The 27,947-nt window shown below is 44.6% G+C and overlaps 1 protein-coding gene across 3 annotated transcripts in view; it reads left to right on the forward strand.

Moving 5' to 3' along the window:
* TEX10 (testis expressed 10) overlaps window positions 1-27,947 on the forward strand; it is a 1,074,503-nt gene that overhangs the window by 744,394 nt on the left and 302,162 nt on the right. For all 3 annotated transcript variants that reach the window (XM_077269470.1, XM_077269471.1, XM_077269472.1), the window contains one exon: window positions 2,594-2,674. In XM_077269470.1, the coding sequence (XP_077125585.1) occupies window positions 2,594-2,674 (81 nt within the window). The remainder of the gene's footprint in view (window positions 1-2,593; window positions 2,675-27,947) is intronic.

Below are 27,947 nucleotides of genomic sequence, written 5' to 3' on the forward strand. Positions count from 1 at the left end.
TTGTACTAGTGCCGCAAGGCCGCGACCAATCAACGACGGGCACAGTCCGGCCGAGAATTAGTCCCTCCCTACTCCCCTGCCGTCAGCGCCTGCTCCATACTCCCCTCCAGTCAGCGCTCATACAGAGTTAATGGCAGCGTTACCGGACCGCGTTGTGCCACGGTGTAACGCAGCCTGTTAATGCTGCTATTAACCCTGTGTGACCAACTTTTTACTTTTGATGCTGCCTATGCTGCATCAATAGTAAAAAGATCTAATGTTAAAAATAATTTAAAAAAAATTAAAAATAGTGATATACTCACCGTCCGTCGGCCCCCCTGGATCAGGAACAGGCCTTTCCCGCTCCTCGAGGCGCTCCGGTGACTGCTCCATGCATTGCGATGTCGCGAGATGATGACGTAGCGGTCTCGCGAGACCGCTACGTCATCATCTCGCGAGACCGCAATGTACTCTTGGGACCGTAGCGTCTCGAGGAGCATCGGTAAAGGCCTCGCTTGGATCCGGGGGGTGAGTATAAAACTATTTTTTATTTATTTTTATTTTTTTAATAGGGATATGATACCCACATTGCTATATACTACGTGACTGTGCAATATACTACGTGGCTGTGCAATATACTGCGTGGTTGTACAATATACTGCGTGGGCTGTGCAATATACTACGTGGGCTGTGCAATATACTACGTGGGCTGTGCAATATACTACGTGGGCTGGGCAATACACTGTTCCAAATTATTATGCAAATTGGATTTAAGTGTCATAAAGATTTAATTGTTTCGTTTTTCAAATAAACTCGTGGATGGTATTGTGTCTCAGGGCTCAATGGATCACTGAAATCAATCTTAAACACATGTGATAATTGGTTTTCCAGATGATTCTAATTAAAGGAAAACTACTTAAAAATAATGTTCCACATTATTAAGCAGGTCACAGTTTTCAAGTAACATGGGAAAGAAAAAGGATCTCTCTGCTGCTGAAAAGCATCAAATAGTGCAATGCCTTGGTGAAGGGATGAAAACATTAGAAATTTTCCAAAAACATAAGCGTGATCATCGTACTGTTAAGAGATTTGTGGCTGTATCTGAGTACAAATGTGTTTGTGCTGATAAAGGCATAATGAGGAAGATATCTGCCAGGCAAGTTCATCGGATTAAGAGAGCAGCTGATAAAAAGCCATTACAAAGCAGCAAACAGATATTTGAAGCTGCTGGTGCCTCTGGAGTCCCTCGTACCTGAAGGTGTAGGCTCCTTCAAAGGCTTGCTGTGGTGCATAAACCTACTATTCGGCCACCCTTAAACAGTGTTCACAAGCAGAAATGGTTGCATTGGGCCCACACATACATGAAGACTAATTTCCAAACAGATGGTCCAGATGGATTGAGTAGTGGATGGTTGGTGGATGGTCACCATGTCCCAACAAGGCTGCAACGTCAGCGAGGAGGTGGAGGAGTCATGTTTTGGGCCAGAATCATGGGAAACAGCTGGTAAGGCCCTTTAAGGTTCCTGAAGGTGTGAAAATGACCTCTGCAAAGTATATAGAGTTTCTGACTGACAACTTTCTTCTATGGTCTAAAAAGCAGAAACGTGCCTTCAGGAGCAAAATCATCTTCATGCTGACAATGCCCCATCTCATGCTGCAAAGAATACCTCTGAGTCATTGGCTGCTATGGGCATAAAAGGAGATAAACTCATGGTGTGGCCACCATTTTCCCCTGACCTCAACCCTATAGAGAACCTTTAGAGGATCATCAAGCAAAAGATCTATGAGGGTGGGAGGCAGTTCACATCCAAACAGCAGCTCTGGGAGGCTATTTCAACTTCATGCAAAGAAATACAAGCAGAAACTCTCCAAAAACTCACAAGTTCAATGGATGCAAGAATTGTGAAGGTGACATCAAAGAAGGGTCCTATGTTATCATGTAACTTGGCCTGTTGGGATGTTTTGGCGTTAAATAGCTTTTTTGTTCAGTGAATGTGACCTCCTAATGCTGCAAATTCCACAAATGAGCATTTTCAGTTCTTTAAAACATATCAAATGTATAAAAATTCTACTGTGCATAATAATTTGGAACAGTGCATTTTGAGTTTTTATTCATTTTGGAGATTATACTGTTATCATTGGGAGGTTTCTTCAATAAAATTTGATGTATAATCTAACGGGTGATGACTTTTATTAGACTGACTGTCATTTGCACCGACCATTTAGGAAAATCTGATAAAAATGTAATTTGCATAATAATTTGGAACATAGTGTATACTACGTGGGCTGGGCAATATACTACGTGGGCTGGGCAATACACTATGTGGCTGTGCTATATACTACATGGCCGGCCGCGAGCAATCAGCGACAGGCGCAGTCTGGCCGTGAATTGGTGCGGGATTTGAACCACGCTTCGCTAATTGGTCGCGCCCGGCCGGGCGAATCTTGTGTATTAAATGTATTCTAAAATCTTCATAAATAAACTACATATATATTCTAGAATACCCGATGCACTAGAATCGGGCTGCCATCTAGTGTGTGTATGTGTGTATATATATAATATATATAATTTTATTTATTTACTTTTTTAAGCTATTTTTTGTATTTCCAACAGATGGTATGCAACAGTTTGTCCTCAGTGAGACCAAGACACCAGTGTTTTGATATCTTGCAGAATGCAGTGACTAAACATTTGGTAAGCTCCTTTGAAATATTTTTATTTTTTAAATGTGTTTAGATGTGCCTTATGTATCTTCATTTTTTTTGACAAGTCTCATCTATTGATTACGAGAGCTTGGGAGATCAAACAGAACAATCTTAGCATACTGTACTAAGCAGGAGTTCCAGTGCATTATCACGCAGCCAAGTTTAGTTATGGTCACAGACAAAAAAAAAACTTCCTGCCAAAAGATGTAGCCAATAGGAATTTAGAGACATGAACAGAAATGTGAAACTTAGCCATTCAGCTATGTTATTTTATCACCATGAAACGAGTTATGAGATAAGATGGATACAAAAAGTCAAAACGGAGTATGTTCACTCTCAAAGATAACTAGGTAATATCTCTTTTTTTTTTATTGTTCCAGCTTAAGATCGACATCTTGAAATTGTCTTAAATTGCTGTGTGTATCTATCTAGGGCCCAATTTATTAAAGGAATTATTCCAGAATTCTGGTGAAAATCACCTTGAAAAGTTGGAGTTACTGCCAAATTTGCTACTTGGTGTCTTCACGCCAACAAAAATGGGTAGAGATGGGGAGTGATGGGAGTGTGGTGCAACAGCTTGCATAATTAATGTTGAGATATGGCGTCCCTTACATTAGAAATATTGCTTTGCGGCTCTTCCACACATCCTGATATTTCTGGTAGTGTTGAAACCAGTACCTGAGATGTCCGTGTGTTTCATACGTGTGACAACAGTCTGTCGCATCAATATCACACTTACCAGATCCTGAGAAAATATAATAGATGGTAGGTATTACTCAACTGTGTAGGTGGGTGCTCTGAAGTATGACAGAAAGTCACATAAATGGAATATAATAAACTTTGTCACTCCAGGTTGCAATTAAATGAAAATTTATATGCAGACTTGAATTACAGACATTAAGCCAATATTTTGGCCCGTATGTGGCCTTTATCAAGTTAAGTCCATAGAACACAAAATGCAAAAATGAAAAAATAAAAACGGAGAAAATACATCCTATATAATGGTAAATGTATACTGCAGGTTACATGCAGAACGTAAGAGCTACTAGAATCATATCAAGAACAAAGATGTACAGGCACTGTAGAAGCAGAAAAAAGAAGGCAAAATGGCCATGAGGAAGCTCTAAGATGGAGGAGGTACTGCAGGCTGTGTGGTTGGCTCCCAAATAGAGGGTATGCACATTAGTTGCTCTATAATATTAAAAAGAGAAAATGTATTAGTATATAAAATAAGAGGATGTCAAAATGAGTATGAAAATCAATGAAAAGAAGACAATTAAAATGAAAAGGTAAAACTTAAAATTGAAAAAAAAAAACAATATGCTGTTCAAAGGAGAATGCTGAACTCTATCAGGGAACATGACCATGGACTGACAGAGGGTTTGAGAGGTTTTTAACTATAAGTTAAAAGTTGTTATAAGTTAAAGTGGAATGCAGGAAGTACCAGGGGGGATATGTACCTGTAGGTGTTGTAACAAGACATCAGGATCTAGTTCTCCTTGCTGCTGGGGAGAGATATAGGATCCGTTTGAGAGAGTCCATTTATAGCATGTGTGGGCATGATCTCTGGATCGGTCATGTGATAAGCTACATGATCCAAGTAAGGAGCGGTGGCCATGTGATGTAATGCGCTTGCGCGCTTTGTGAAGCGGCCTTAATACACCAACAAGGTCCCGTGTTGAACCTGCGCATTCGTCGGCCGGCAAGCGCCCAGCAGTGGCGCAGGTAGAGTGAAGTATAGTGTACTGGGGGAGAATGAGGAGCTGGAAATAAGGATATGTGGTGGAGTAGACAATGAAAAAGACTATTACTATACAGGAAAATTCTGCGCAACATTCTTGTATGGATGAGGAGTGGATTGAAGGAAGGAAGGAAAAAAGCGGAGGGAGCCGAGTTTAAAAAAAAAAAAAAAAAAAAATGCAGAAAAAATGAAGAACAGATAGTAAAAAACAGCCTAAAATAAAAATGGAAAAATGAAAATACAATTATAAATATATTCGATGGAAAGAAGAAAGTTATAAAATGTATATAAAGAAATACTGAGAGGGAAAATAACTCAAATATAAAGTGAAACATATGAAAAAAATAAAATAATAAATGAATAAAAAAAATAATCTGGGCAATAAAAATGAAAAAAGCATATACAGAATGGGAGGAATAGGGCTAAGCAACAGCACATGTGAAAAACGTGGGTATACTAATAGATCACAGACTGAACATGAGTCAAAAGTACGATGCAGCAGCAAAAAAGGCAAATACAATTCTGGGATGAATTAACAGAAGCATACAGTCTAGATCACATGAAGTCATTATTGCCTTCTACTCCTCTTTGGTCAGACCTCATTCCTCTTTTGTCAGACCTCATCTGGAATACGGTGTCCAGTTTTGGGCACCACATTTAAAAAAAGACATCAACAAACTGGAGCAAGTTATTATTATTATTATTATTATTTATTGTTATAGCGCAATTTATTCCATGGCCCTTTACATGTGAGGAGGGGTATGCATAATAAAAACAAGTACAATAATCTTGAACAATACAAGTCATAACTGGTACAGGAGGAGAGAGGACCCTGCCCGCGAGGGCTCACAATCTACAAGGGATGGGTGAGGATACAGTAGGTGAGGGTAGAGCTGGTCATGCAGCGGTTTGGTCGATCGGTGGTTACTGCAGGTTGTAGGCTTGTCGGAAGAGGTGGGTCTTCAGGCTCTTTTTGAAGGTTTCGATGGTAGGTGAGAGTCTGATGTGTTGTGGTAGAGGGTTCCAGAGTAGGGGTGATACGCGAGAGAAATCTTGTATGCGATTGTGGGAAGAGGAGATAAGAGAGGAGTAGAGAAGGAGATCTTGTGAGGATCGGAGGTTGCGTGTAGGTAAGTACCGGGAGACGAGGTCACAGATGTATGGAGGAGACAGGTTGTGGATGGCTTTGTACGTCATGGTTAGGGCTTTGTACTGGAGTCTCTGGGCAATGGGGAGCCAGTGAAGGGATTGACAGAGGGGAGAGGCCGGGGAATAGCGGGGGACAGGTGGATTAGTCGGGCAGCAGAGTTTAGAATAGACTGGAGGGGTGCGAGAGTGTTCGAGGGGAGGCCACAAAGCAGGAGTTTGCAGTAGTCAAGGCGAGAGATGATGAGGGCATGGACTAGGGTTTTTGCAGATTCTTGGTTGAGGAATGAACGAATTTGTGAAATATTTTTGAGTTGAAGTCGGCAGGAAGTGGAAAGGGCTTGGATGTGTGGTTTGAAGGAGAGATCAGCGTTGAGGATTACCCCGAGGCAGCGAGCTTGTGGGACTGGGGAGAGTGGGCAGCCATTTACTGTAATGAATAGGTTCATTTGGGGGGTCGTGTGAGATGGGGGAAAGATGATGAATTCTGTTTTGTCCATGTTAAGTTTGAGAAATCTAGCGGAGAAGGATGAAATAGTGGACAGACATTGAGGGATTCTGGTTAGTAGGGAGGTGATATCTGGTCCAGAGATGTAGATCTGTGTGTCATCAGCATAGAGGTGATACTGAAAGCCATGAGATTCTATGAGCTGTCCCAGGCCAAAGGTGTAACTGGAGAAGAGCAGGGGCCCAAGGACTGAACCTTGTGGGACTCCGACAGATAGGGGGCGAGGTGAGGAGGTGGTGTGTGAGTGGGAGACACTAAATGTCCGGTCTGTTAGGTATGATGAGATCCAGGATAGGGCCAAGTCTGTGATGCCAAGGGATGAGAGGGTCTGTAATAATAAGGAATGGTCCACTGTGTCAAAGGCAGGCGACAGGTCGAGGAGGACAGAGTAGTGTCGCTTGCTCTTGGCGGTTAAGAGGTCGTTGGTGACCTTAGTTAGGGCAGTTTCAGTGGAATGGTGTGACCGGAAGCCAGATTGTAAGCGGTCAAAGAAGGGAGCAAGAAGAGAGATGGGAGGACAGTTCAAGGTAAACTTGTTGTTCCAGTAGTTTGGAGGCATAAGGGAGAAGTGATATAGGGCGATAGCTAGATACAGAGGATGGGTCAAGAGAGGGCTTTTTGAGGATAGGTGTGATGGAGGCATGTTTAAAGCTTGAGGGGAAAACACCAGTTGTTAGTGATAAGTTGAAGAGATGGGTTAGGGTTGGGATGAAAACTGTGGTGAGGATTGGGATGAAGTGGGAAGGGATCGGGTCAAGTGCACAGGTGGTGAGATGCGATCTTGAGAGTAGAGTGGAGAGTTGATCTTCTGTAATGGTGGAGAAGTTGGTTTTGAAGGTGGAGGGCTGGGAAGTCGGGAGGAAGGGCTCTGGGGATTGTTGACCAAAACTGTCTCTGATGCTATCAATCTTCTGCTTGAAAAATGAGGCAAAGTCTTCAGCGGAGATAAGTGGGGAGGGAGGAGGTGCTGGGGGACGGAGGAGAGAATTGAAGGTGTTGAATAACTGTTTAGGGTTGTGAGACAGGGAGGATATGAGAGATGAGAAGTAGGTTTGTTTAGCTGTGGCGAGTGTGGTCTTGAAAGTAGTGAGGGACTGTTTGAATGCGATGAAGTGGTCGTTGGAGTGGGATCTTTTCCATCTGCGCTCAGCAGCCCTGGAAGCTCGCCTCAGTTCTTTGGTCAGACTGGTGTGCCAGGGCTGTTTGTTGATTTTGCGAGCTTTGGTATGTGTAAGTGGGGCAGCAGATTCCAAACCTACAGCTATTGTGGTGTTATATAGAGCGGCAGCGTCATCCGCATTGTGTATGGAACTTATGTCTGTGAGAGGGAGGAGGGATTCAGAGAATGAATGTAGGTCAAGATGTTTAAGATTTCTGCGAGGGTGTGAAAGTTTGTGGGGTGGGGATTGTAGACATGGAGTGGAGAGAGATGAGAATGTGAGAAGGTTGTGGTCAGAGGAAGAGGTGAGTTAGAGAGGTTAGATAGGGAGCAGAGGCGGGTGAAGATGAGGTCCAGTGTGTGACCATCTTTGTGAGTGGCTGCAGAAGACCATTGAGTGAGGCCGAAGGAAGAAGTGAGTGATAGAAGTTTAGTGGCAGCTGAGAGGGAAGTGTCAATGGGGATGTTGAAATCGCCCATAATGATAGTGGGGATGTCCGCAGAAAGGAAATGAAGTAGCCAGGTGGTGAAGTGGTCAAAAAAGGTGGTGGCTGGGCCTGGGGGGCGGTAAATGGCAGCCAGTTGGAGGTTGGAGGGGGAGTAGATGCGCACAGAGTGCACCTCAAAGGAAGGGAGGGTAACAGAGGGTGGCAGTGGGATTGGGGTGAAGGAGCAGTTATCTGACAGGAGAAAACCAACTCATCCGCCATGCTTGCTGCTGGAGCGGGGTGTGTGAGAAAGGTGGAAGCCACCATAAGAGAGTGCAGCAGGGAAGGCTGTGTCAGAAGGGGTGAGCCAGGTTTCGGTGATGGCGGAAAGTTTGGATGTAACAAAAAGATCATGGATGTAGGAAAGCTTGTTGCAGACAGAGCGAGCGTTCCACAGTGCTCCTGTTAGTGGAACTGGGGAATCTGGGGCTGGGTGAATGGGTATAAGGTTAGAGAGATTACGGAAGTTTGTGATAGAGCGTGGATGGGAGGTAGAAATGACTGTGGGAATGTGGTGAGGAGGACCAGGATTTGGAGAGATATCACCAGCAGTGAGAAGGAGCAGAGAAAGTGTTAGCAGGTGGGAGCAGGAGAGGGCATGAGGGGGCTGCCTGTGCTTGGAGACAGAGGATTGTATGTTAAGGAACAGTTCTGAGGAGGAGGTGAGGTGGATGGGGAGGATTGAAGAGGAGATGAACAGTTCTTTACTTGGTGTGGGGACTTGGGGAGGTAGCAGAAAGTGAAAGATTATAGATTTAAAAGTGAAAACAAACTGAAACATTGTTTGCAGTGACTGGCCACCTTCAGCTCTCTTCAGGTTCATTTCAGATTGTAATTCTAATGTAATCCACACTTTTAGGACACACTTCTAGGGATCACACTGCAGACTAAAGTCATGCAGACTTTTGCTATGCAATATATGGAAAACTAAGTGCATTCAGGTGTGAAGCAGAGAGGAGTGGTCTCTGCTCATCTTGGTCAGAGAATTAAGGGTGTACCAGATGCATACAATCAAGACTAAGTAAACAAGGTCATAAATATCACAGGGTAAGTTGGGGTGAGCTGACAGGCATACCATATGAAAGCAAGGAGCAGGGGGAAGTCTATGTGCAAAGCTGGGTAATGTACTGTGTGCACTTCATAGACAAACAGCAGGAGAGCTGGGTGGATGAACATACCTGTTGGAAGAATAAAGATGCTTGTTAGAGTGTGATGGTGGCAGGTAGCAGGGCACAGTCTGTATACATCTTTCAGGTTTTAATTCTAATGTAATCCACACTTTTAGGACACACTTCTAGGGATCACACTGCAGACTAAAGTCATGCAGAGAGATGAGATACATGAGAGATGGTCCCGCCCCCAAGAACAGGAAACCTGCAGAGGAGATAAAAGATGGGGGCGGCACCTCTCTCCTCAGTTTGTTTACAGAGAATGTAAGGTAACCGCTTTGTCAGTCTTAGGCATATATACATTATATTAAACTCTAAAGACTATTTATCTATTGTTATATTAAGTGGTTATTGCCCATCTTATGTATGTATCTGTTTTTTTTTGTTTTTTTTATTATATATATTTTTTTTGTGTGAATCGCACAACCATCACCAAGATAGGGCGGGAATTAGAGCGGTGCTGTCATGGATCTGGAAAATCAAATTACCCGTAAATAATTATACATTTTTTCCCTTCCCCATGACAGCACCGGTACATGAGAGGAAGAAATAGAAAGAACCTCTAGGGTGGGATAACGGCAGATAGCACTTTTCTCCCAAAGGCGAGATCTGATAGCCCCAGATTTAACCTATAATGGCGGAAGAAAGTAGAGGGTGAAGACCATACTGCTGCATTACATATTTGCTCTATAGACGCATTTGCCCTCTCTGCCCAAGATGTGGAAACGAAATAGCCTTCTTGCTTCTTCCATTAGAGGACTTGATCTCGTTCCTCCCTGTCGATTTATGTACGATACCGTTGTGCTGTTGTCGGACAACACTACCAGATGTCTTCCTTTGACGTCCTCTTCCGTTTGAAGAATCGCTTGCCTTACTGCTGTTAATTCCTTCAGGTTTGAGGAAGCTAATTGCATCTGTGGATCCCATAGACCCTGTAGGATCTGATCTGATAGGTGTGCCCCCAACCTAACGGGCTCGCATCCGTGGTCAGTACCACCGGATTTTGGATTGACCATGGGACCCCTTTTTTTAAATTTTCGGAATTTAGCCACCAGCTTAGAGAGTCGCGTACATGTTGTGACAATACGATTTTTCAATTTAAGTTGTAGGGTATTTTTGTTTGTTCTGACAGAATCTGCCACTGTAGGTCCCTTGAATGCAGTTGTGCCCATTGGACCGCCGGAATTGTTGCTGTTAGCATACCTAGGAGGGACATGGCTTCCCTCACCGAGACGGATTGGGCCGCCTGTATTTGTCTTACTCGCTGTTTTATGGCCTCGATCTTTCTGTCTGGAAGGACACAGTTTTGTCTGATTGAATTTAACTGAATCCCCAGGAACTCCTGTATCTGGACCGGAATCATTCTTGATTTTTTTAAGTTTATTATCCACCCCAGCCTGGTCAGTAGCTCTCGTACCTTCGTAACTGCTTTTGTGCAATCTTCTTGATTGTCTTCTATAAGGAGGAAATCGTCTAAATAGGGCACTAGTAGAATATTTTCTCTCCTCACGAAGGATGCGACTTCCGAAATTATTTTTGTAAAGATACGAGGAGCCACTGATACCCCGAAGGGGAGACATTGGTATTGTAGATGGGTGTAGACCTGTCCCACCTGCACTACTAACCTTAGAAATTGTTGATGCTCCATGCTGATTGGTACATGATAGTAGGCATCTGTAAGGTCTATCACTGCCATGTAACATCCTGGATACAGCAGTTTTACCGCCGTTCTCAGAGTCTCCATCTTGAATTTTTCCACTCGGATGAACTTGTTTAACTCTTTTAGGTGGAAAATTGTCCTTAATGACCCATCCGGTTTTGGTGTGAGGAATAGGGTCCTGTAAAAACCCTTCCCTATTTCTTGTGGAGGTACTCTTACCAGGACTTTTTTGTCTAGAAGAAGATGAACTTCTTTTAAGAGTATTTTTTGGTTCTTTTTGGCCACACGAGTAACTTTTATTCGGTGAGGAGGCAGGGAGATAAAGTTTAATCGTAGGCCGTCGGATAACAGGTTGATTATCCATTGAGACGGCTGTAAGCTTACCCACTGATGGACAAAAAACCGTAACCTTCCTCCCACCTGGAACACGGCGTCATTGTTTAGGATCTGGTTTTGGAGGTTTCCTGAAAAAGAAACATCTCTCTCTTCTTTCTCCCCAGGTTTTTCCCCGCGTGGCCCTATCCGTTGGATGGCCCCGGCCTGCTTTACCCGGTCCTCGAAAGGACCGACGATTGTCATACCAACGCCGTTTAAAGAAGGGAGGTGGAGGGAAGTGTTTCTTTTTATCCGCCGCTTTTTCTAAAATTTCATCTAATGCCTTCCCGAATAAATATTGCCCCTCACAGGGTACAGCACAGAGCTTCACTTTTGACTGAAAATCAGCATTCCAGTTTTTTAACAATAACGCTCTTCTGCCCGAATTAGAGAGAGCACTTGCCCGGGCAGCAAACCGTACAGAATCAATGGCCGCGTCCGCCAGGAACCCCGCTGCATTTGTAGTGAAGGGATGACTTCTAGAAGTCTGTCTCTTGGACACTTGTTTTTTATTTGGTCGCTTAGTTCATCTAGCCATTTAACCATGGCACGGGCAGTGCAAGTAGCCGCTACTCCAGGTTTGAACACCCAAGTTGAGGCTTCCCAGGCTGATTTTAGAAAGGCATCTGCCTTTTTATCTAGGGGGTCCTTTAGGGCACCCATATCCTCGAAAGGAAGCGCTATGCCCCTGGAGGTACTTGCGATAGCCGCGTCCAACTTAGGCGCCTTTTCCCACTTTTCGCAAATTTCCTCATCAAAGGGATATTTACGTTTTAGGGCCTGGGGAACTGAAATCCTTTTATTCGTTTTTTTCCATTCCTTTTTGATAAGATTTAATATATTATCGTGAAATGGAAAAACTTTCCGTTTCTTCTCTTCTAAATTGCTGAACATGGAGTCCTGAATCGTTTGTTTTTCTTTTGGTGTCTCAACCCCCAGGGTGGATCTGACTAGTTTTAGCAACTTCCCCACATCTTCGGATAACACATATGGCCGACCACACTCTTCATCTGAAGAGTCCAGGTCCGAGACTTCCTCGGGCGGAAGCTCCTCTGGTTCACCCTCAGATTCTATATCAGATGTTTTGGCAGACGTAGAAGGCGGGTTTACGGAGCTCTGCAACCCATGATGTTTTAATTGCTGCTTTACTGTGCTTTGCACTTCGTCTCTAACAATAGCCTTTATATTCTGAAGAAATGATGACTCTTCAGTTAGTCTTTTCTATACATGAGCTTCACATATGTCTTGGGAAGGCTTTTATCACAGAGTGCACATACTTTATGCTTCTGTTTAGAGGTAACTTTCTTTCCCTGCATACACATACAGAAAACACAGTGTTACTGACATGTTTTTTGCCTTACAAAGGCACTCACCCACCAGACCCTCAATACCACGACAGACTGTGGGTTTTCTGCTGGGATCGCTGATTCCACAGGATCTGCCATCTTGCAGGAGGCTGTCACCAGCGCCTGCTTGCCGCCTTGTAGTTTAAGTATGGGCGGGCAGGAAGCGGTGTGTGCGTCCCTGAACTTCCTCCCCCCGGGGAGTGTCAGCACAGCTCCTTCAGCATGTAGCGTCACTTCCGGTTACAATCCAGAAGTTCTCCCATTCACTCGGCGCCAGCGTCGTGATGGGCACGCTTTCGTTTTCTCCCCGGCCCAGCCTCCGGCCAGGAGCGGACAACGGGGAGTCCGCAGTGGGGAAGGACGCATATGCAGCCAGGTATGAAGGCGATGCACGCGACGACGCCGCTGCTCCCATCGCGGACCTCGGTCAGTGACCGGCCTAACAAGGGAGACCTCTCCCCATGCAGCACCGCAGGTTCCCCGCAAGAATAGGAAACCAAACTGAGGAGAGAGATGCCGCCCCCATCTTTTATCTCCTCTGCAGGTTTCCTGTTCTTGGGGGCGGGACCATCTCTCATGTACCGGTGCTGTCATGGGGAAGGGAAAAACTAAGTGCATTCAGGTGTGAAGCAGAGAGGAGTGGTCTCTGCTCATCTTGGTCAGAGAATTAAGGGTGGACCAGATGCATACAATCAAGACTAAGTAAACAAGGTCATAAATATCACAGGGTAAGCTGGGGTGAGCTGACAGGCATACCATATGAAAGCAAGGAGCAGGGGGAAGTCTATGTGCAAAGCTGGGTGATCTAAAACCAAAGCAACACAGCAAGGATAAAAAAAAACAGAAAAGATACTAAAGCATGGACATTTCAAAATACACCTTTATTAATAGGAGTGGTAATGGTTACAATATATTAAAATTACATAAAAAAAAATAACAAAAAATGAAAAATAATAAATAATAACTTTTTATATAAAAACCAACAAAATTGCGCGGCACCAGGAAGATTAGGATGAAAATAATACTATTCCTAACTCCAGCCCCTCTATGATAACAGGATATCTTGAATTATGCTGTCCATAAATAAAATCTTTCACTTGTGCACAATCCAAACTAGTGTAAAACAATATTAAAGTGCACAAGTACCACAGCCAAAGTAAAGTGACCAAGTGCATACATATAAAGTGATTCCAATCTCAAAATACCAATATATAAAGTGAAAAAGTGCAAGTACCTATCACTAGGTTCAAAAAAAGAGTGCCAGCATGTGCTGGAGATATTCTAACCGTATGTGAAAAAAGAGGGTACAGCAATTATATAGTTGTATATACCTGAGGGGGCTGAATCCTGCGCCTGCGCCTCACCCGACGCGCGTTTCGGAGTTAATTGTCCTTCGTCAGGGGGAGTAACTCAAAAAGAATATAGGGGGCTTCATATAGTGTCTTACTTCCGAGCGCTGCGGTCCGGGTGTGTGCGGCGCGTGCGCAGTCAGGAGGACCAGCAGTTCCGCCCCCCACGTCACATGACCGGTCGCATGGGAACGGAGTACCCAGCGTAACCACGGAAACATGGACGCAGGAAGCCGAAACTGCAGGACACAGACCGCGCACGTGCACAGCCAGGAGCGCAGCGTGGGAACGGTAACACAGCCCAAAAAGAGCATATCATGTAATGGTTAGTGGCTGATTATAAGAGGGAAAAAGAAAAAGACGTGTGCAGTATAAATATGTGGTAATATATACATGGAATCAAGTTCCATGTCTAGGGCAACAATTATATGCTGTCCCGAGTGAATATGGTGTAAACACAAAACTAATTATTTTATATATCTATAAAAATAAGAATTTATAAGGAATAAATAAATATATACACATAATTTAGGCAACACCTCTTTAAAAACTAAATATAGCATAATTCACATATCCAATTAAATTATAAACCAGGACACGACCTATAGTTATTCTATAATCACATGAGACATATTTTTCTTTCCCATATACATATGTATATAGTCCATTTTCAAGAGATAATAATAGATCGTTCTTTTCTTCCATAGGTTTGGACTACTTCATCCAGAATCACTGTTGCAGAGTCCACACAAGGTAAGTTGGTCAGCTATCTGAATCATGGATCCATCCTCACAATGAAATAGAATAAAACTACTATTTAAGAAAAATGAAAAAATTCTTAATGTTAAAAAATATTTTTAAAATACATCAGCCAAAAGATAATTTTAAAAGACAATACAACAAACAATAATGAATACTAAAATATAATATATAAAAGCCCCAGAATTAATTATAGTTTTTAATATAAATTATAATTGATTTAAAAAAAAAGAGAGAAATTTTTTTTGAAAAAATATTTTAGTGATGGTTATTATAAAAATGGTACAAAACTCAGATTTTCGTTTAGACCCTTTGGTGAGACAGTGTCAAGGGTCCATATCCATTTAGTTTCTTTTTTGGCCAGAGCTGTGCTTATCATGCCCCCTCTCTCATTGGTCCTTATCATATCTATGCCAGTTATCTTCAATAGAGACGCATCGCACCCATGATGTAATTTAAAGTGTTTTGGGATTGTTTTTAACACCGATAGGTCATCTATTTATTTGGCGGCTAAAATACCCCGAATGTGTTCCCTGGCACGAACCTTTAAATGTCTTGTTGTCATGCCCACATACACGAGGGAACAGGGACATGTGGCGTGATAAATCACGGCTTTGGATGTACATGTTATGGCATGCTTGATTTTATATGAGATTGTGCCATCAAAATTGCAAAATGATTCAGTTCTTATAATGTTGGGGCACGCGACACATTGACCACACGGCTTACAGCCCAACACTACCTTTGCTGCCGTTAGAAAAGAGGGAATTGCTGGGTTATAGGTATAATGGCTCTTGACTAGTTCATCCTTCAGGTTTCTTGGCCTACGATAAGTAATGTTGGGTCTCTCCCCAATATATTGCGATATATAAATTATAATTTATATTAAAAACTATAAATAATTCTGGGGCTTTTATATATTATATTTTAGTATTCATTATTGTTTGTTGTATTGTCTTTTAATAATTATCTTTTGGCTGATGTATTTTAAAAATATTTTTTTAACATTAATAATTTTTTCATTTTTCTTAAATAGTAGTTTTATTCTATTTCATTGTGAGGATGGATCCATGATTCAGATAGCTGACCAACTTACCTTGTGTGGACTCTGCAACAGTGATTCTGGATGAAGTAGTACAAACCTATGGAAGAAAAGAACGATCTATTATTATCTCTTGAAAATGGACTATATACATATGTATATGGGAAAGAAAAATATGTCTCATGTGATTATAGAATAACTATAGGTCGTGTCCTGGTTTATAATTTAATTGGATATGTGAATTATGCTATATTTAGTTTCTAAAGAGGTGTTGCCTAAATTATGTGTATATATTTATTTATTCCTAATAAATTCTTATTTTTATAGATATATAAAATAATTAGTTTTGTGTTTACACCATATTCACTCGGGACAGCATATAATTGTTGCCCTAGACATGGAACTTGATTCCATGTATATATTACCACATATTTATACTGCACACGTCTTTTTCTTTTTCCCTCTTATAATCAGCCACTAACCATTACATGATATGCTCTTTTTGGGCTGTGTTACCGTTCCCACGCTGCGCTCCTGGCTGTGCGCGTGCGCGGTCTGTGTCCTGCAGTTTCGGCTTCCTGCGTCCATGTTTCCGTTGTTACGCTGGGTTCTCCGTTCCCATGCGACCGGTCATGTGACGTGGGGGCCGGAACTGCTGGTCCTCCTGACTGCGCACGCGCCGCACACACCCGGACCGCAGCGCTCGGAAGTAAGACACTATATAAAGCCCCCTATATTCTTTTTGAGTTACTCCCCCTGACGAAGGACAATTAACTCCGAAACGTGCGTCGGGTGAGGCACAGGATTCAGCCCCCTCAGGTATATACAACTATATAATTGCTGTACCCTCTTTTTTCACATACGGTTAGAATATCTCCAGCACATGCTGGCACTCTCTTTTTTTGAACCTAGTGATAGGTCCTTGCACTTTTTCACTTTATATATTGGTATTTTGAGATTGGAATCAATTTATATGTATGCACTTGGTCACTTTACTTTGGCTGTGGTACTTGTGCACTTTAATATTGTTTTACACTAGTTTGGATTGTGCACAAGTGAAAGATAATTATTTATGGACAGCATAATTCAAGATATCCTGTTATCATAGAGGGGCTGGAGTTAGGAATAGTATTATTTTCATCCTAATCTTCCTGGTGCCGCGCAATTTTGTTGGTTTTTATATAAAAAGTTATTATTTATTATTTTTCATTTTTTGTTATTTTTTTTTTATGTAATTTTAATATATTGTAACCATTACCACTCCTATTAATAAAGGTATATTTTAAAATGTCCATGCTTTGGTATCTTTTCTGTTTTTTTTTATCCTTGCTGTGTTGCTTTGGTTTTAGTTTGGTCTCTGCTGTGGTCCCCCACAGTGTCTATCTCACAGTGCACCTTGGTGGTCTATCTAAATTTCTTTCTATATGTTCCACACACATATATAAAGAAATATAATATGATATATTTGTGACCTACTTTGGGTGTATTGTGATATATATTAAAGCTGGGTGATGTACTGTGTGCACTTCCTAGACAAACAGCAGGAGAGCTGGGTGGATGAACATACCATATGAAAGCAAGGAGCAGGGGGAAGTCTATGTCCAAAGCTGGGTCATGTACTGTGTGCACTTCATAGACAAACAGCAGGAGAGCTGGGTGGATGAACATACCTGTTGGAAGAATAAAGATGCTTGTTAGAGTGCGATGGTGGCAGGTAGCAGGGCACAGTCTGTATACATCTTTCAGGTTTTAATTCTAATGTAATCCACACTTTTAGGACACACTTCTAGGGATCACACTGCAGACAATTCAGTTCAGAGAATAGCGACCAGAATGGTGACTTGTCTGCAAACAATGTTCTATGAGGAACATTTACAGGATTTGGGAATGTTTAGTTGACAAAAAAGACTGAGAGGACACTTAATGGCTGTCCACAAATATCTCGAGTGCTGTCACATTGTAGAAGGATCATCTTTATTCTCATTTGCACAAGGAGAGACTAGAAGCAATGGGATGAAACTGAATGGGAGGAGACACAGATTAGATATTAGAAAAAACTTTTTGACAGGTTGATCAATGAGTGGAACAGGCAGCCACGAGAGGTAGTGAGTTCTTCTTCAATGGAAGTCTTCAAACAGAGGCTGGGCAGACATCTGTCTTGGATGATTTAGTGAATCCTGCTTTGAGGAGGGATTTGGACCAGAGTAGCCAGGAGGTCCCTCCCAACTCTACCATTCTATGATTCTATAAAATTAGAATGAAATTTGAAATTAAGAATAAATATGCAGATGTATTCAATAATAATAATAATAATAATCTTTATATAGTGCCAACATATTCCACAGCGCATTACAATTCAACAGTTCATATACAAGTCATAAGTAGCAACATTCAAAATAATACAATAATAAAAGCAAAATAATGATGACCCTGCCTGTAAGAGCTTACAATCTACAAAGAGGTGGGGGAGACACAAAATACAGGGGCTTATTTACAATGATGGACCCAGCCATCTTGAGGGAATGGTGATGGATAAAGGCTGCATGAGGTAGTCACGGCCAGTATTTGTGGTGCTGTTAGGTGTGGTGGAGTTTGATGGAGGGTTATTCTCAGATAGTGAGTAGGCTGCACACACACACACATAAAAGGACTTTGATTTAGGGAACATGATAGGCCAGAGAGAGAGATGCACAAGTAGAGCTGAACTACCAGACAAATGAATACAAATAAGGTTAAAAATAAAAAAAAGAGAAAATGAAAAAATAAGGTAATAAATAGTGATGGGCGAGCACTAAAATGCTCGGATCGAGCAAATTGGAATACTCAGGTATTTAAGGTCTAAAAACATCTGAAAATGAAGGAAACACTGCTCAAATGACACAGGAACATCATGGGGTTTGCCCCTGGAAGCATTTCTGACTCCTAGGTCCCAGCTGTAAGCAATGTTGCCAGAGTTTCACGCCATTTTTACAGGTGCACCAAAAAAACATACAAAAACGAAACCAAAATGGATTTTGCTGGGAAGTATGTTAAGGTGCATCCTTTCCAAGCTAATGACTTGTATATAAGGCAAAATAATTAACCCCAGACTGAAATTTTCCTCCACCACTTTTGCTATGTTCAACTTTAACATTGCTTTTAACCAATAGAAATGCATTCACTGTGAAATGTCATTGTAACATTTAACAACCCTAGCTGGCCATGTGGTGTGTGACACATAAGGGGACACATCTTGTTTCATTTCTGAAGGAGAGACTCTTAAAGTCACAAAGCCTATTTTTAGAGGGGCATCAGGCGGCATTAATATTCTTAAAGGGCCATTAATAAACAGTGGGTCTCCTATGGTGTTATTGCCTATGCAGTGAGTGGCTGGGCTGCCAAGAATTACAACGCACCCCAGTACCCCTTTCATGAGAGGCACAGGAGGGCCTTCTGAAAAAATGTTGCATTGAATGCAAGGACAGCCCTGCTATCAAGTCATATGCCCCCCAATAAGCCTTTGAACCCAGGTACTGGATGGCCACAGGAAAATACACTTCACATTAGGCTGGTTTCACAATTGCGGTTGTGTCCGCAGCGTTTGTGCCGCAATTTTCCGCATGCGTTGTGTATTCCTATCTTTAACATTAGGGACGCAGGTGCCTGCGATAGGTTGCGTTTTGCCGCGTTTGACGACGCATGTGTCGTTTCGTTGTCTGTGGCTTGGCGCGGTAAACGCTACATGTTGTAATTTCAGAGGCGTCAATTTGCCACCTCGAAACGTATGCGGTTGTTAGCGGAAGGAATGCGTCGAAAAAACGCATTACAGTCTATGTGAACGCATGCGTTCATAAGCACATACATTTGTTTGCGTTTGTAAACGCAAGTGTTTTACCACAGGAAATCCTGTCTAGACACTGATTAGCCACCCCCCCACATACAAACTGATTAAAGGAGGGAGTGGGCATTTGCAGGTCACTAATCAGCAGACTGGGAAGAAGATCAGACAGACACTGGAAAGAACCTGGGAGGAAGCTACACTCTGAACAATGTGAGTATCAATGCCAATGTCTTTCTTTTCTTTTTTCTGTCTCTATATGTCCTAATAATTTTTGTCTCTTTTTTCTTGCTGCATGCATCAGAATGTCATCTTCTTCTGAGGAGCAACGTCTTAGGCCTGCACAAGGTGGAAATGACAGTGAAGTGAGTACTCACCTCTTCAGATTGGTAAGTATTCACTGTCACATCTACACATGTGACAAATTTATTTATTTTTTTTTCTTTTTCAGAACAGTTCTTCCACTGCGGCAGAGGCCGAGCACACGGTCGTGTGGCAAGGCGGCGTGTAAGTGTACCTGGCTGACTGTACTCTGTTTATTATATCCTGACTTTACTATTCTTGACTGTTCATTTTTTTACTTTCCTCTTTCTTTCCCTTTTTCTTCTTGACTCCTTTTTTTTTTTCTTGTCTTTGGCATATTCTTGCCAGTTTTCTGTCTCTGTTGTTTTCTTTCTTTTCCTTATGTTAATGTCTCCAACATTAATGTATTTATTTATTTTTTAGGTTCCAGAACGGGATGAGGACCTCATTGACAGCGATATCCTCATCTCCCTGGTCCATGAGCGAGTCCCGTTGTGGGCACCCGGGTTCCGCAGCACTCGGACAATGTGACGATCCAGCGGCTATGGAATGAGGTGGCCAACGCGATGTGGGATGACCGGGACAACTCCCCGACTCGAGTCCGCAATGCATTTTGAAAGTATTGCAATGCGGTGTGATGCAGCAGTGACCTTGGCCGGGATCACACAACTGTGTGTGATGAAAGTTCAAAAGTTCATTGTCTAAACATAATTTTTTCAACAGTATTCAAAGTCAAAGCACGTTGGCGTTCGATGAAGGATCGATTCAACAAGGACCTTCGTCAAGAGAGCTGGGTTCCGAGTGGTTCTGGAGCAAGGATCCGAAAATATAAATATCACCGCATCCTGGCATTTTTGAGACCAGTCCTTGCCCAGATAACGTAAGTATTTTTTGTGGTGTATTGGATTGTCTTGTATTGCCTAATCTGTATTTTTCTATTCCACAGGAGTTGGCGCTTTTACTATTGTAAATGTTTGATACTAATGTTTTTTGTTTTGTTTTTTTACAGCACATGGAGCAGCACTCTTGACCCTGGTTCTGGAGCGGTCCTTCATCAAACAGCCACGGACCCATCCCAGCCATCCAGCAGCGCTGCAGCAAGTGGGCCTGCAACACAGACTGGAGACCAGGAAGCTGGTCCATCAGGTGTTCCCCTGTCCCAGTCCTCTGCCTCTTTTTTTTTTTTTTTTTTTGGGGGCTGTTCCCGGTAGCGTCAGAGGGCCTCGGACAAGTCACTCATGCCTGAGTTTTTGCAATTGAGCTCGGTCTTTCATGATGGACTCAAGGCGACGGGAGACAGACTGGATAATGCCATAAACCATATGAATACACTTATCCAGGATGTCACCAGAAGCCTTGACCAAGTGAAAGCCGACCTCCAGAGGCCAGCACATCATTTTTTTTTATCAAATAGAGAAGGGCATGTCGGAACACCTTACTCCTGAGCTCCAGCTTAGTGTCATGCAGGCCTGCAATGCTGCTTACATGCAGGCTATGCAGCAGAATGGGTATTTTCAGCAGCCAGTGGTGGCATTTCCACCTGTGTCAACACTGTCACGCTTGACCTCAATGCCGAGCTCTGCTGCATACCACTGCACGGCCACCACCATTCCAAGCACTGCCGGACAACACTGCAGTGCCACCACCATGCCGAGTGCTGTTGGACAGCCCACCGCCACCACCATGCCAACTGCTGCTCCTGCTTGGACATCCTCCACTGCCACCACCATGCATCAGCACCGGGATCAGGACAGGTCAGCCACCATCACCAGGTCCCAGCTGCAGCAGCAGCACCCGGATCCTAGCATGCTTTTGAGCACAATCATGCAGCAGCCGGACCCTAGCATGGCCTTCCCCTCCACCACCATTCAGCAGCAGGACCCTGGCATGGCTTTCCACCCCCTACCACAACCATGCAGCAGTAGCACATGGACCCTGACAGGTCGGCCACCATGATCAGGCTCCAACAACTGAGCCCACTGAGGCTCCCCAGACCGCAGCGCAGAGCCCAAAAAGGTAAAGGAAAACAAAAAAAAAAAAAAACAGCGGACTATCGCTATTCCTCCCCCCTCACCTCCCAATGTGTTTGTGATGTCAGGTTTGTCTCACCCTTCCAGTGTGTTTCTGCCTTCTCATGCGTCTAGCACCATCCCCGAACTCCCAGACCCCACTACTTTAATTGCCACAGTTAGCTATGCCTCACAGCTACACACACCCCAGTTCTGTCACTCTACCCCAAGCTAGCGCAGTTAATTTGTGTTTGTTTTTTTTTGTTTTTTTAAATAAATGTTAATGTTTCTTGCCCCCAATACTGTTTGGTTATTTGTGTATTTTGCCGCCGGCAACACACCCCGTGCACCGAATAAGCACACTGCGCTGTACACTTTGTTTTTTTGCCACCTCATAGCTCCAGTAGTTAAGTACAACACTGCAGCTTTGTGTGTTTGGTATAGAGCTATGAGTTGTCAAAAAATATTGCTTGTATTTTCTCCTTAATCTCTTCAGTGTGCTTAATCTGTGTGGCAGACTGAAGAGACAATGGCAGTAATACAAAGCAGAACTATACTCAACAGGTCATGTGTCAAAAAAAAAAACTATTTATGACTGACCTGGTGAGTAGAGAACTGCCTTGTATAACCTCCATTTTCTCTTCAGTCTACGTAATCTATTTCACACAAACTGAAGAGACGATGGAGGTCATACAAGGCATATCTATACTCACCTGGACAGGTGTCAGAAATGGTGATTTCATGAGGCTGGGTTTTGGGCTCATGAAGTCATTATTTCTCACACATGACTTGGTGAGTATCTGCTTTGTATTATACCTCCATTGTCTCTTCAGTCTGCGTCCAATAGATACTGCAGAACAGAATCAGGATATAATGACGTCAACTACCTTACCACTAGCAACCTAAGTGGTTTTTAGAGGAAATACATAGGAGACTCGGTACAGATATCAAAACACGTTGTTTATTAAAAAAAATCTTAGTAAAATTTAAAACACAACTGGTACAGACCCAAACCCAACAGCACATTTTACACAATATTATCTTGCCATACCACACGTCCAATATCAGAATCAAAAAAGGCAGCAAATTGGTCCCGCGTGTGGCCTACTTAAGCAGTTGACAATGGGTTTGCAACTGGTTTGTCCAGTTCAATATTGGGTCACTCCTTAGCCATTATGTAATTGTGGAGAACCACACAGGCTTTGACAACCTCATCGACTGTCTCCATTTTTAATTACCGTATATACTCTAGTATAAGCTGCTATTTTCAGCCCATTTTTTTTAGGCAGAAAGTGCCTCTCTTGGCTTATACTCGAGTCATTGTCCCAGGGGGGTCGGCAGGGGAGGGGGAGCAGCAGCTATCACATACTCACCTGCTCCTGGCGAGGTCCCTGCATCTCAGATGGTCTCCGGGCGCTGACCGCTTCTTCCAACGTTGAGTGGTCACATGGTACCACTCATTACAGTAATGAATATGGACCAGACTCCACTCCCATAGGGGTGGAGCAGCATATTCATTACTGTAATGAGCGATACCAGTGACCGCTCAATGCTGGAAGAAGCTGTCGGCGCCCGGAGAAGACCATTAGGGAAGCTGTCGGACTGCGCCGGGAGCAGGTGAGTATAACGGGGAGAGTGAGCAGCATTGCGTGATTTTCACCTCTCCTGGTTCCACCGCCGGGCGCCACGCCATCTTCTGCGTCCTCTGCTGTGACGCTCAGGTCAGAGGGCGCGATGACGTGGTCAGTGTGCGCCGCCCTCTGCCTGAACGTCAGTGCAGAGGATGCTGAAGATGGAGCCCGGTGGTGGAACGGGTAGAGGTGAATATTGCAAGTGCTGGGGGACTGAGCGACGAGAAGTATGTAATTTTTTTTTTTTTTTTTTTTTTTTTTCAATCGCAGCAACAGCATATGGGGCAAATGTCTGTATGGAGCATCTTATGGGGCCATAATCAGCATTTGTGCAGCATTATATGGGGCAAATACCATATTTTCCGCTTTGTAAGACGCACTTTATTTCCCCAAAATTTTTGGGGGAAATGGGGGTGCATCTTACAAAGCGGATATACCGCTTACCGTTACAGGCTGGGATGAGGGGGTGTCCTCTGCCGCCCACCACCGCTGCTGCTGCCGCCCTCCACCGCTGTCGCCCGCCACCGCGGTTGTCCGCTGCTGCCCCGGGTGATGCTGGAAACTCCGGTGCTGCGGGGGGCTCTGGCGACATCTTGTGAAAGACCAGAGCCCCCCCGGCAGTTCGTCCATGCGTTCCTTCCTGTATGACTGACTCCGGGAAAATGGCCGCCGGAATCTCGGGAGATGAGATTTCAGCGCTGAGATCTTATCTCTCGAGATTCCGGCGGCCATTTTCCCTGAGTCAGTCATACAGGAACACATGGACGAACTGCCGGGTGGCTCTGGCCTTTCACAATATGTCGGTAGAGCCCCCGCAGCTCCGGAGACAGCCCTGCAGCTCCGGAGACAGCCCTGCAGCCCCGGAGCCCCCCTGCAGCCCCGGAGCCCCCCTGCAGACCGCCTCTTCCCAGCCTGCAGCACAGGAGCCCCCCTGCAGACCGCCTCATCCCAGCCTGCAGCACAGGAGCCCCCCTGCAGACCGCCTCATCCCAGCCTGTAGCACAGGAGCCCCCCTGCAGACCCCCTCATCCCAGCCTGCTGCACAGGAGCCCCCCCTGCAGACCCCCTCATCCCAGCCTGCTGCAATGATCCACTCCTGCCTCCAGCAACGACCCTGGGACCCTGATCCACCGCAGCCACAACCCCTGGTAAGTAATAAGACGTATGGATTATAAGACGCCCCACCAATTTATTAAAAAAAGTTTTTTCCTATTTTTCTCCTCAAAATTTGTGGTGCGTCTTATAATCCGGAGCATCTTACAAAGCGAAAAATACAGTATCTCTATGGAGCATCTTATGGGGCCATAATCAGCATTTGTGCAGCATTATATGGGGCAAATATCTCTATGGAGCATCTTATGGGGCCATAATCCGCATTTGTGCAGCGTTATATGTGGTGAATATCTCTATAGAGCATCTTATGGGGCCCTTATTAACCTTTATGCAGCACTGTATGGGGCAAATGTGTCTATGGAGCATCTTATGGGGCCTTTATTATCCTTTGTGCAGCATTATATGGGGCATATTTTAATATGGAACATCTTATGGGGCCCATCATAAACTTTATGGAGCATTATATGGGGCATATTTTGTATGGAGCATCTTATGGGGCCCATCATGAACTGTATGGAGCATTATATGGGGCTCCTGATTCAATATGGATATTCAAAAACAGTTAACCTACTGATGTCTCAATTAATTTTAATTTTATTGGTACCTATTTTTATTTTTGACATTTACTGGTAGCTGCTGCATTTTCCAACCTAGGCTTATACTCGAGTCATTAAGTTTTCCCAGTTTTTTGTGACAAAGTTAGGGGTCTCGGCTTATACTCAGGTCGGCTTATACTTGAGTATATACGGTAATGGCTGTCCCAAGAATGCGCCATTTTGAGACAAGAATCCCTAAGGTACACTCAAATGTTCTTCGGGCCCTGGTCAGTCTGTAGTTATAAATCCTTTTAGTGTGGTTCAAGTCCCGACTGGAATATGGCTTCAGTAGGTTTTCACACATCTGAATTGCCTCATCCCCAACCATAACAAATGGCATCGGCAGAGGCGTGTCTAGGGTTTCTGACACCCGGGGCACGATTACATTTTGGCAACCCCCCCCAGGACATATGTGATTTTCACACTCAGTCATGTGCCCACTAATGCTCTCAATATTCAGTGAAAAATTGAGAGAAGCTGAAGAGAAGCTCGTTGTCACAGGACCATAAGTATGAAAATCGCATATGAGTGACGTGTCCATGTGACGACTGCTGGAACCTGCAGAGCCGAATCCTGACATCTCAGGCTTCTGAATTCTCACAACGAATGCACTGCACACGTTTAGGATTCTCCCTTGCCAGTGGACAGTCATGTCAGCACAAGCATGTGATTTGTATACCTCTGGCCACATTCCGACTAGACGTGCCTGGCCTCGCTTAGTTCATTTTCATTGACGGAGGCCACACATGTCTAGTCAGCTCGTGACCGCATTAATGTAAATCCCCAGCACAAGATAATCCTGACAGTGTGCAGGGCGCACTGTGAGAAGTCAGAAGTCTGCAGTCACAAAGAATGACTGCAGACTTATCACAAACCTGGACATCCCCTTTAATGCTCCTAACATAAATAAAAACATGAGTTAGTATCACAAATAACATTTACATCCAGGTACCTTATAGATGACGTCGCCTCTGGAGTTGTTCTTCTTTTCTTCATCTTGTCCAGATCCCATGATGAGTTTTCTCATCCACAGTCGTCTCTGCAGACTTCCATCTTCTCCGCTCTTTTGCAGAAAATCTCCACATGATCCCCTTAAAGATACAAGTGTCATTATAATGCTCCTGAGTTAAAAATTGCCCCTCACTATATTGTCTGCACAAAATATGACCCCCACACTGTCCCTCTTATGGTACATGCTCTTCACACTGACCTCTCCTTTCCATACCGGCCCTCTCTTCACATTGTCCTCTCACACTGTGTCCCCCCTATAGGGCCCAGTGTTTATACTGTAGTCTCTCATCACACTCCCCCTCCTTGGTATACTGTCCGCTCCTGGCTGTGCCCTTACACTGTCCCCCCATGCTACGAACCCACTACTGTTTCTATTCCGTGCCCACTCACTTTTCTCCCCCATACTGTCTCCTCACTCCATTCCACCTCATCCCCCTCCATCCCAATTATTGCACTCTCCCTGTCAGCCCCATCATTGCCCTCGCCTCTCCTCCCCGTACACACACAAAACCATTTACGTCTCAGCGCACTCACCCGCAGCGCTACGCATGCACGCACAAACACACACACACATATTGCGTACAGTATAATGGCTGCACCTAGTTACTCCTACACACGCAGCTGAGCTACGTACACCTTGCACACGCGGCTCTGCTCCGTACAGCTTGTACACACGCAGCTCTGCTCCGTACATCTCGTACACATGCGCCTCTGCTCCGTACATATGCGGCTCTGCTTCATACACCTCATAGACACACACGACTCCGCTCCATACACCTTCCACACACGGCTCCACTCCGTACAACTCATACACACCCAACTCCGCTCCGTACACCTCATACGCACACGGCTCCGCTCTGTACACCTCGTACGCACACGGCTCCGCTCTGTACACCTCGTACGCACACTGCTCCGCTCTGTACACCTCGTACGCACACGGCTCCGCTCTGTACACCTCGTACGCACACGGCTCCGCTCTGTACACCTCGTACGCACACGGCTCCGCTCTGTACACCTCGTACGCACACGGCTCCGCTCTGTACACCTTGTACGCACACGGCTCCGCTCTGTACACCTCGCACGCACACGTCTCCGCTCTGTACACCTCGCACGCACACGTCTCCGCTCTGTACACCTCGCACACACACGGCTCCGCTCTGTACACCTCGCGCACACACACGGCTCCGCTCTGTACACCTCGTACACACACGGCTCCGCTCCATGCACCTTGCACATACCCAGCTCCGCTCCATACACCTCATAGACACACATGACTCCGCTCCATACACCTTGCACACACGGCTCCACTCCGTACACACCCAGCTCTGCTCCGTACACCTCATACACACACGGCTCGGCTCCATACACCTTGCACACACCCAGTTCCACTCCATACACCTCGTACACACACGGCTCCGCGCCATACACACCCAGCTCTGCTCCATACACCTTGCACACATGGCTTCCGCTCTGTACACCTCGTACACACAGCTCTGCTACATCCACACAAACCACTCCTGACCCCACACAAAACCTTACCCTGGTCCAGCACCTTGAGAACCAGCAGAGTCCTGCACTACACGAAGGCCCTTGATCATGTGACTCCTGACTCCTCCCCTCCTGTGACCTCATCCCAGGTCCTGTGCGCACAGAGCAGCGGCAGTAACAGCTGTGGTGTGCGGCTCTCTGCGGTGGAGGGGCTCTGCTGTGGGGTAATTACGCCGCTGGGATTCCACGCGCAGCACCTTCTCTGAGCCGGCTGTCAATTTGACAGCCGGCTCAGAGAACGGAACTATCTCAGTGTGGTGGCGGCAGAATGTAGCCGACGAGGAGCCTCCTTGGACCGCCGCCGCATCATCAGGCGGCCGGTGGCGCCCTCTGTCGCTGCCTAACCCCCCCCGCCCCCCAGGATACGCCACTGGGCATCGGTGGGCCTTGAGTGTTGGGGAGAGGTCGTGGCTGTGGAAAATTAAAACTTATGCCATACAAACGTCGGCCCATATCTGAGTTCTTGAAAGTCTGGAAGTCATTGCCACGGAC

This window comes from Ranitomeya variabilis, chromosome 6, assembly GCF_051348905.1.
Source record: "Ranitomeya variabilis isolate aRanVar5 chromosome 6, aRanVar5.hap1, whole genome shotgun sequence".
Lineage (NCBI taxonomy): Eukaryota > Metazoa > Chordata > Amphibia > Anura > Dendrobatidae > Ranitomeya > Ranitomeya variabilis.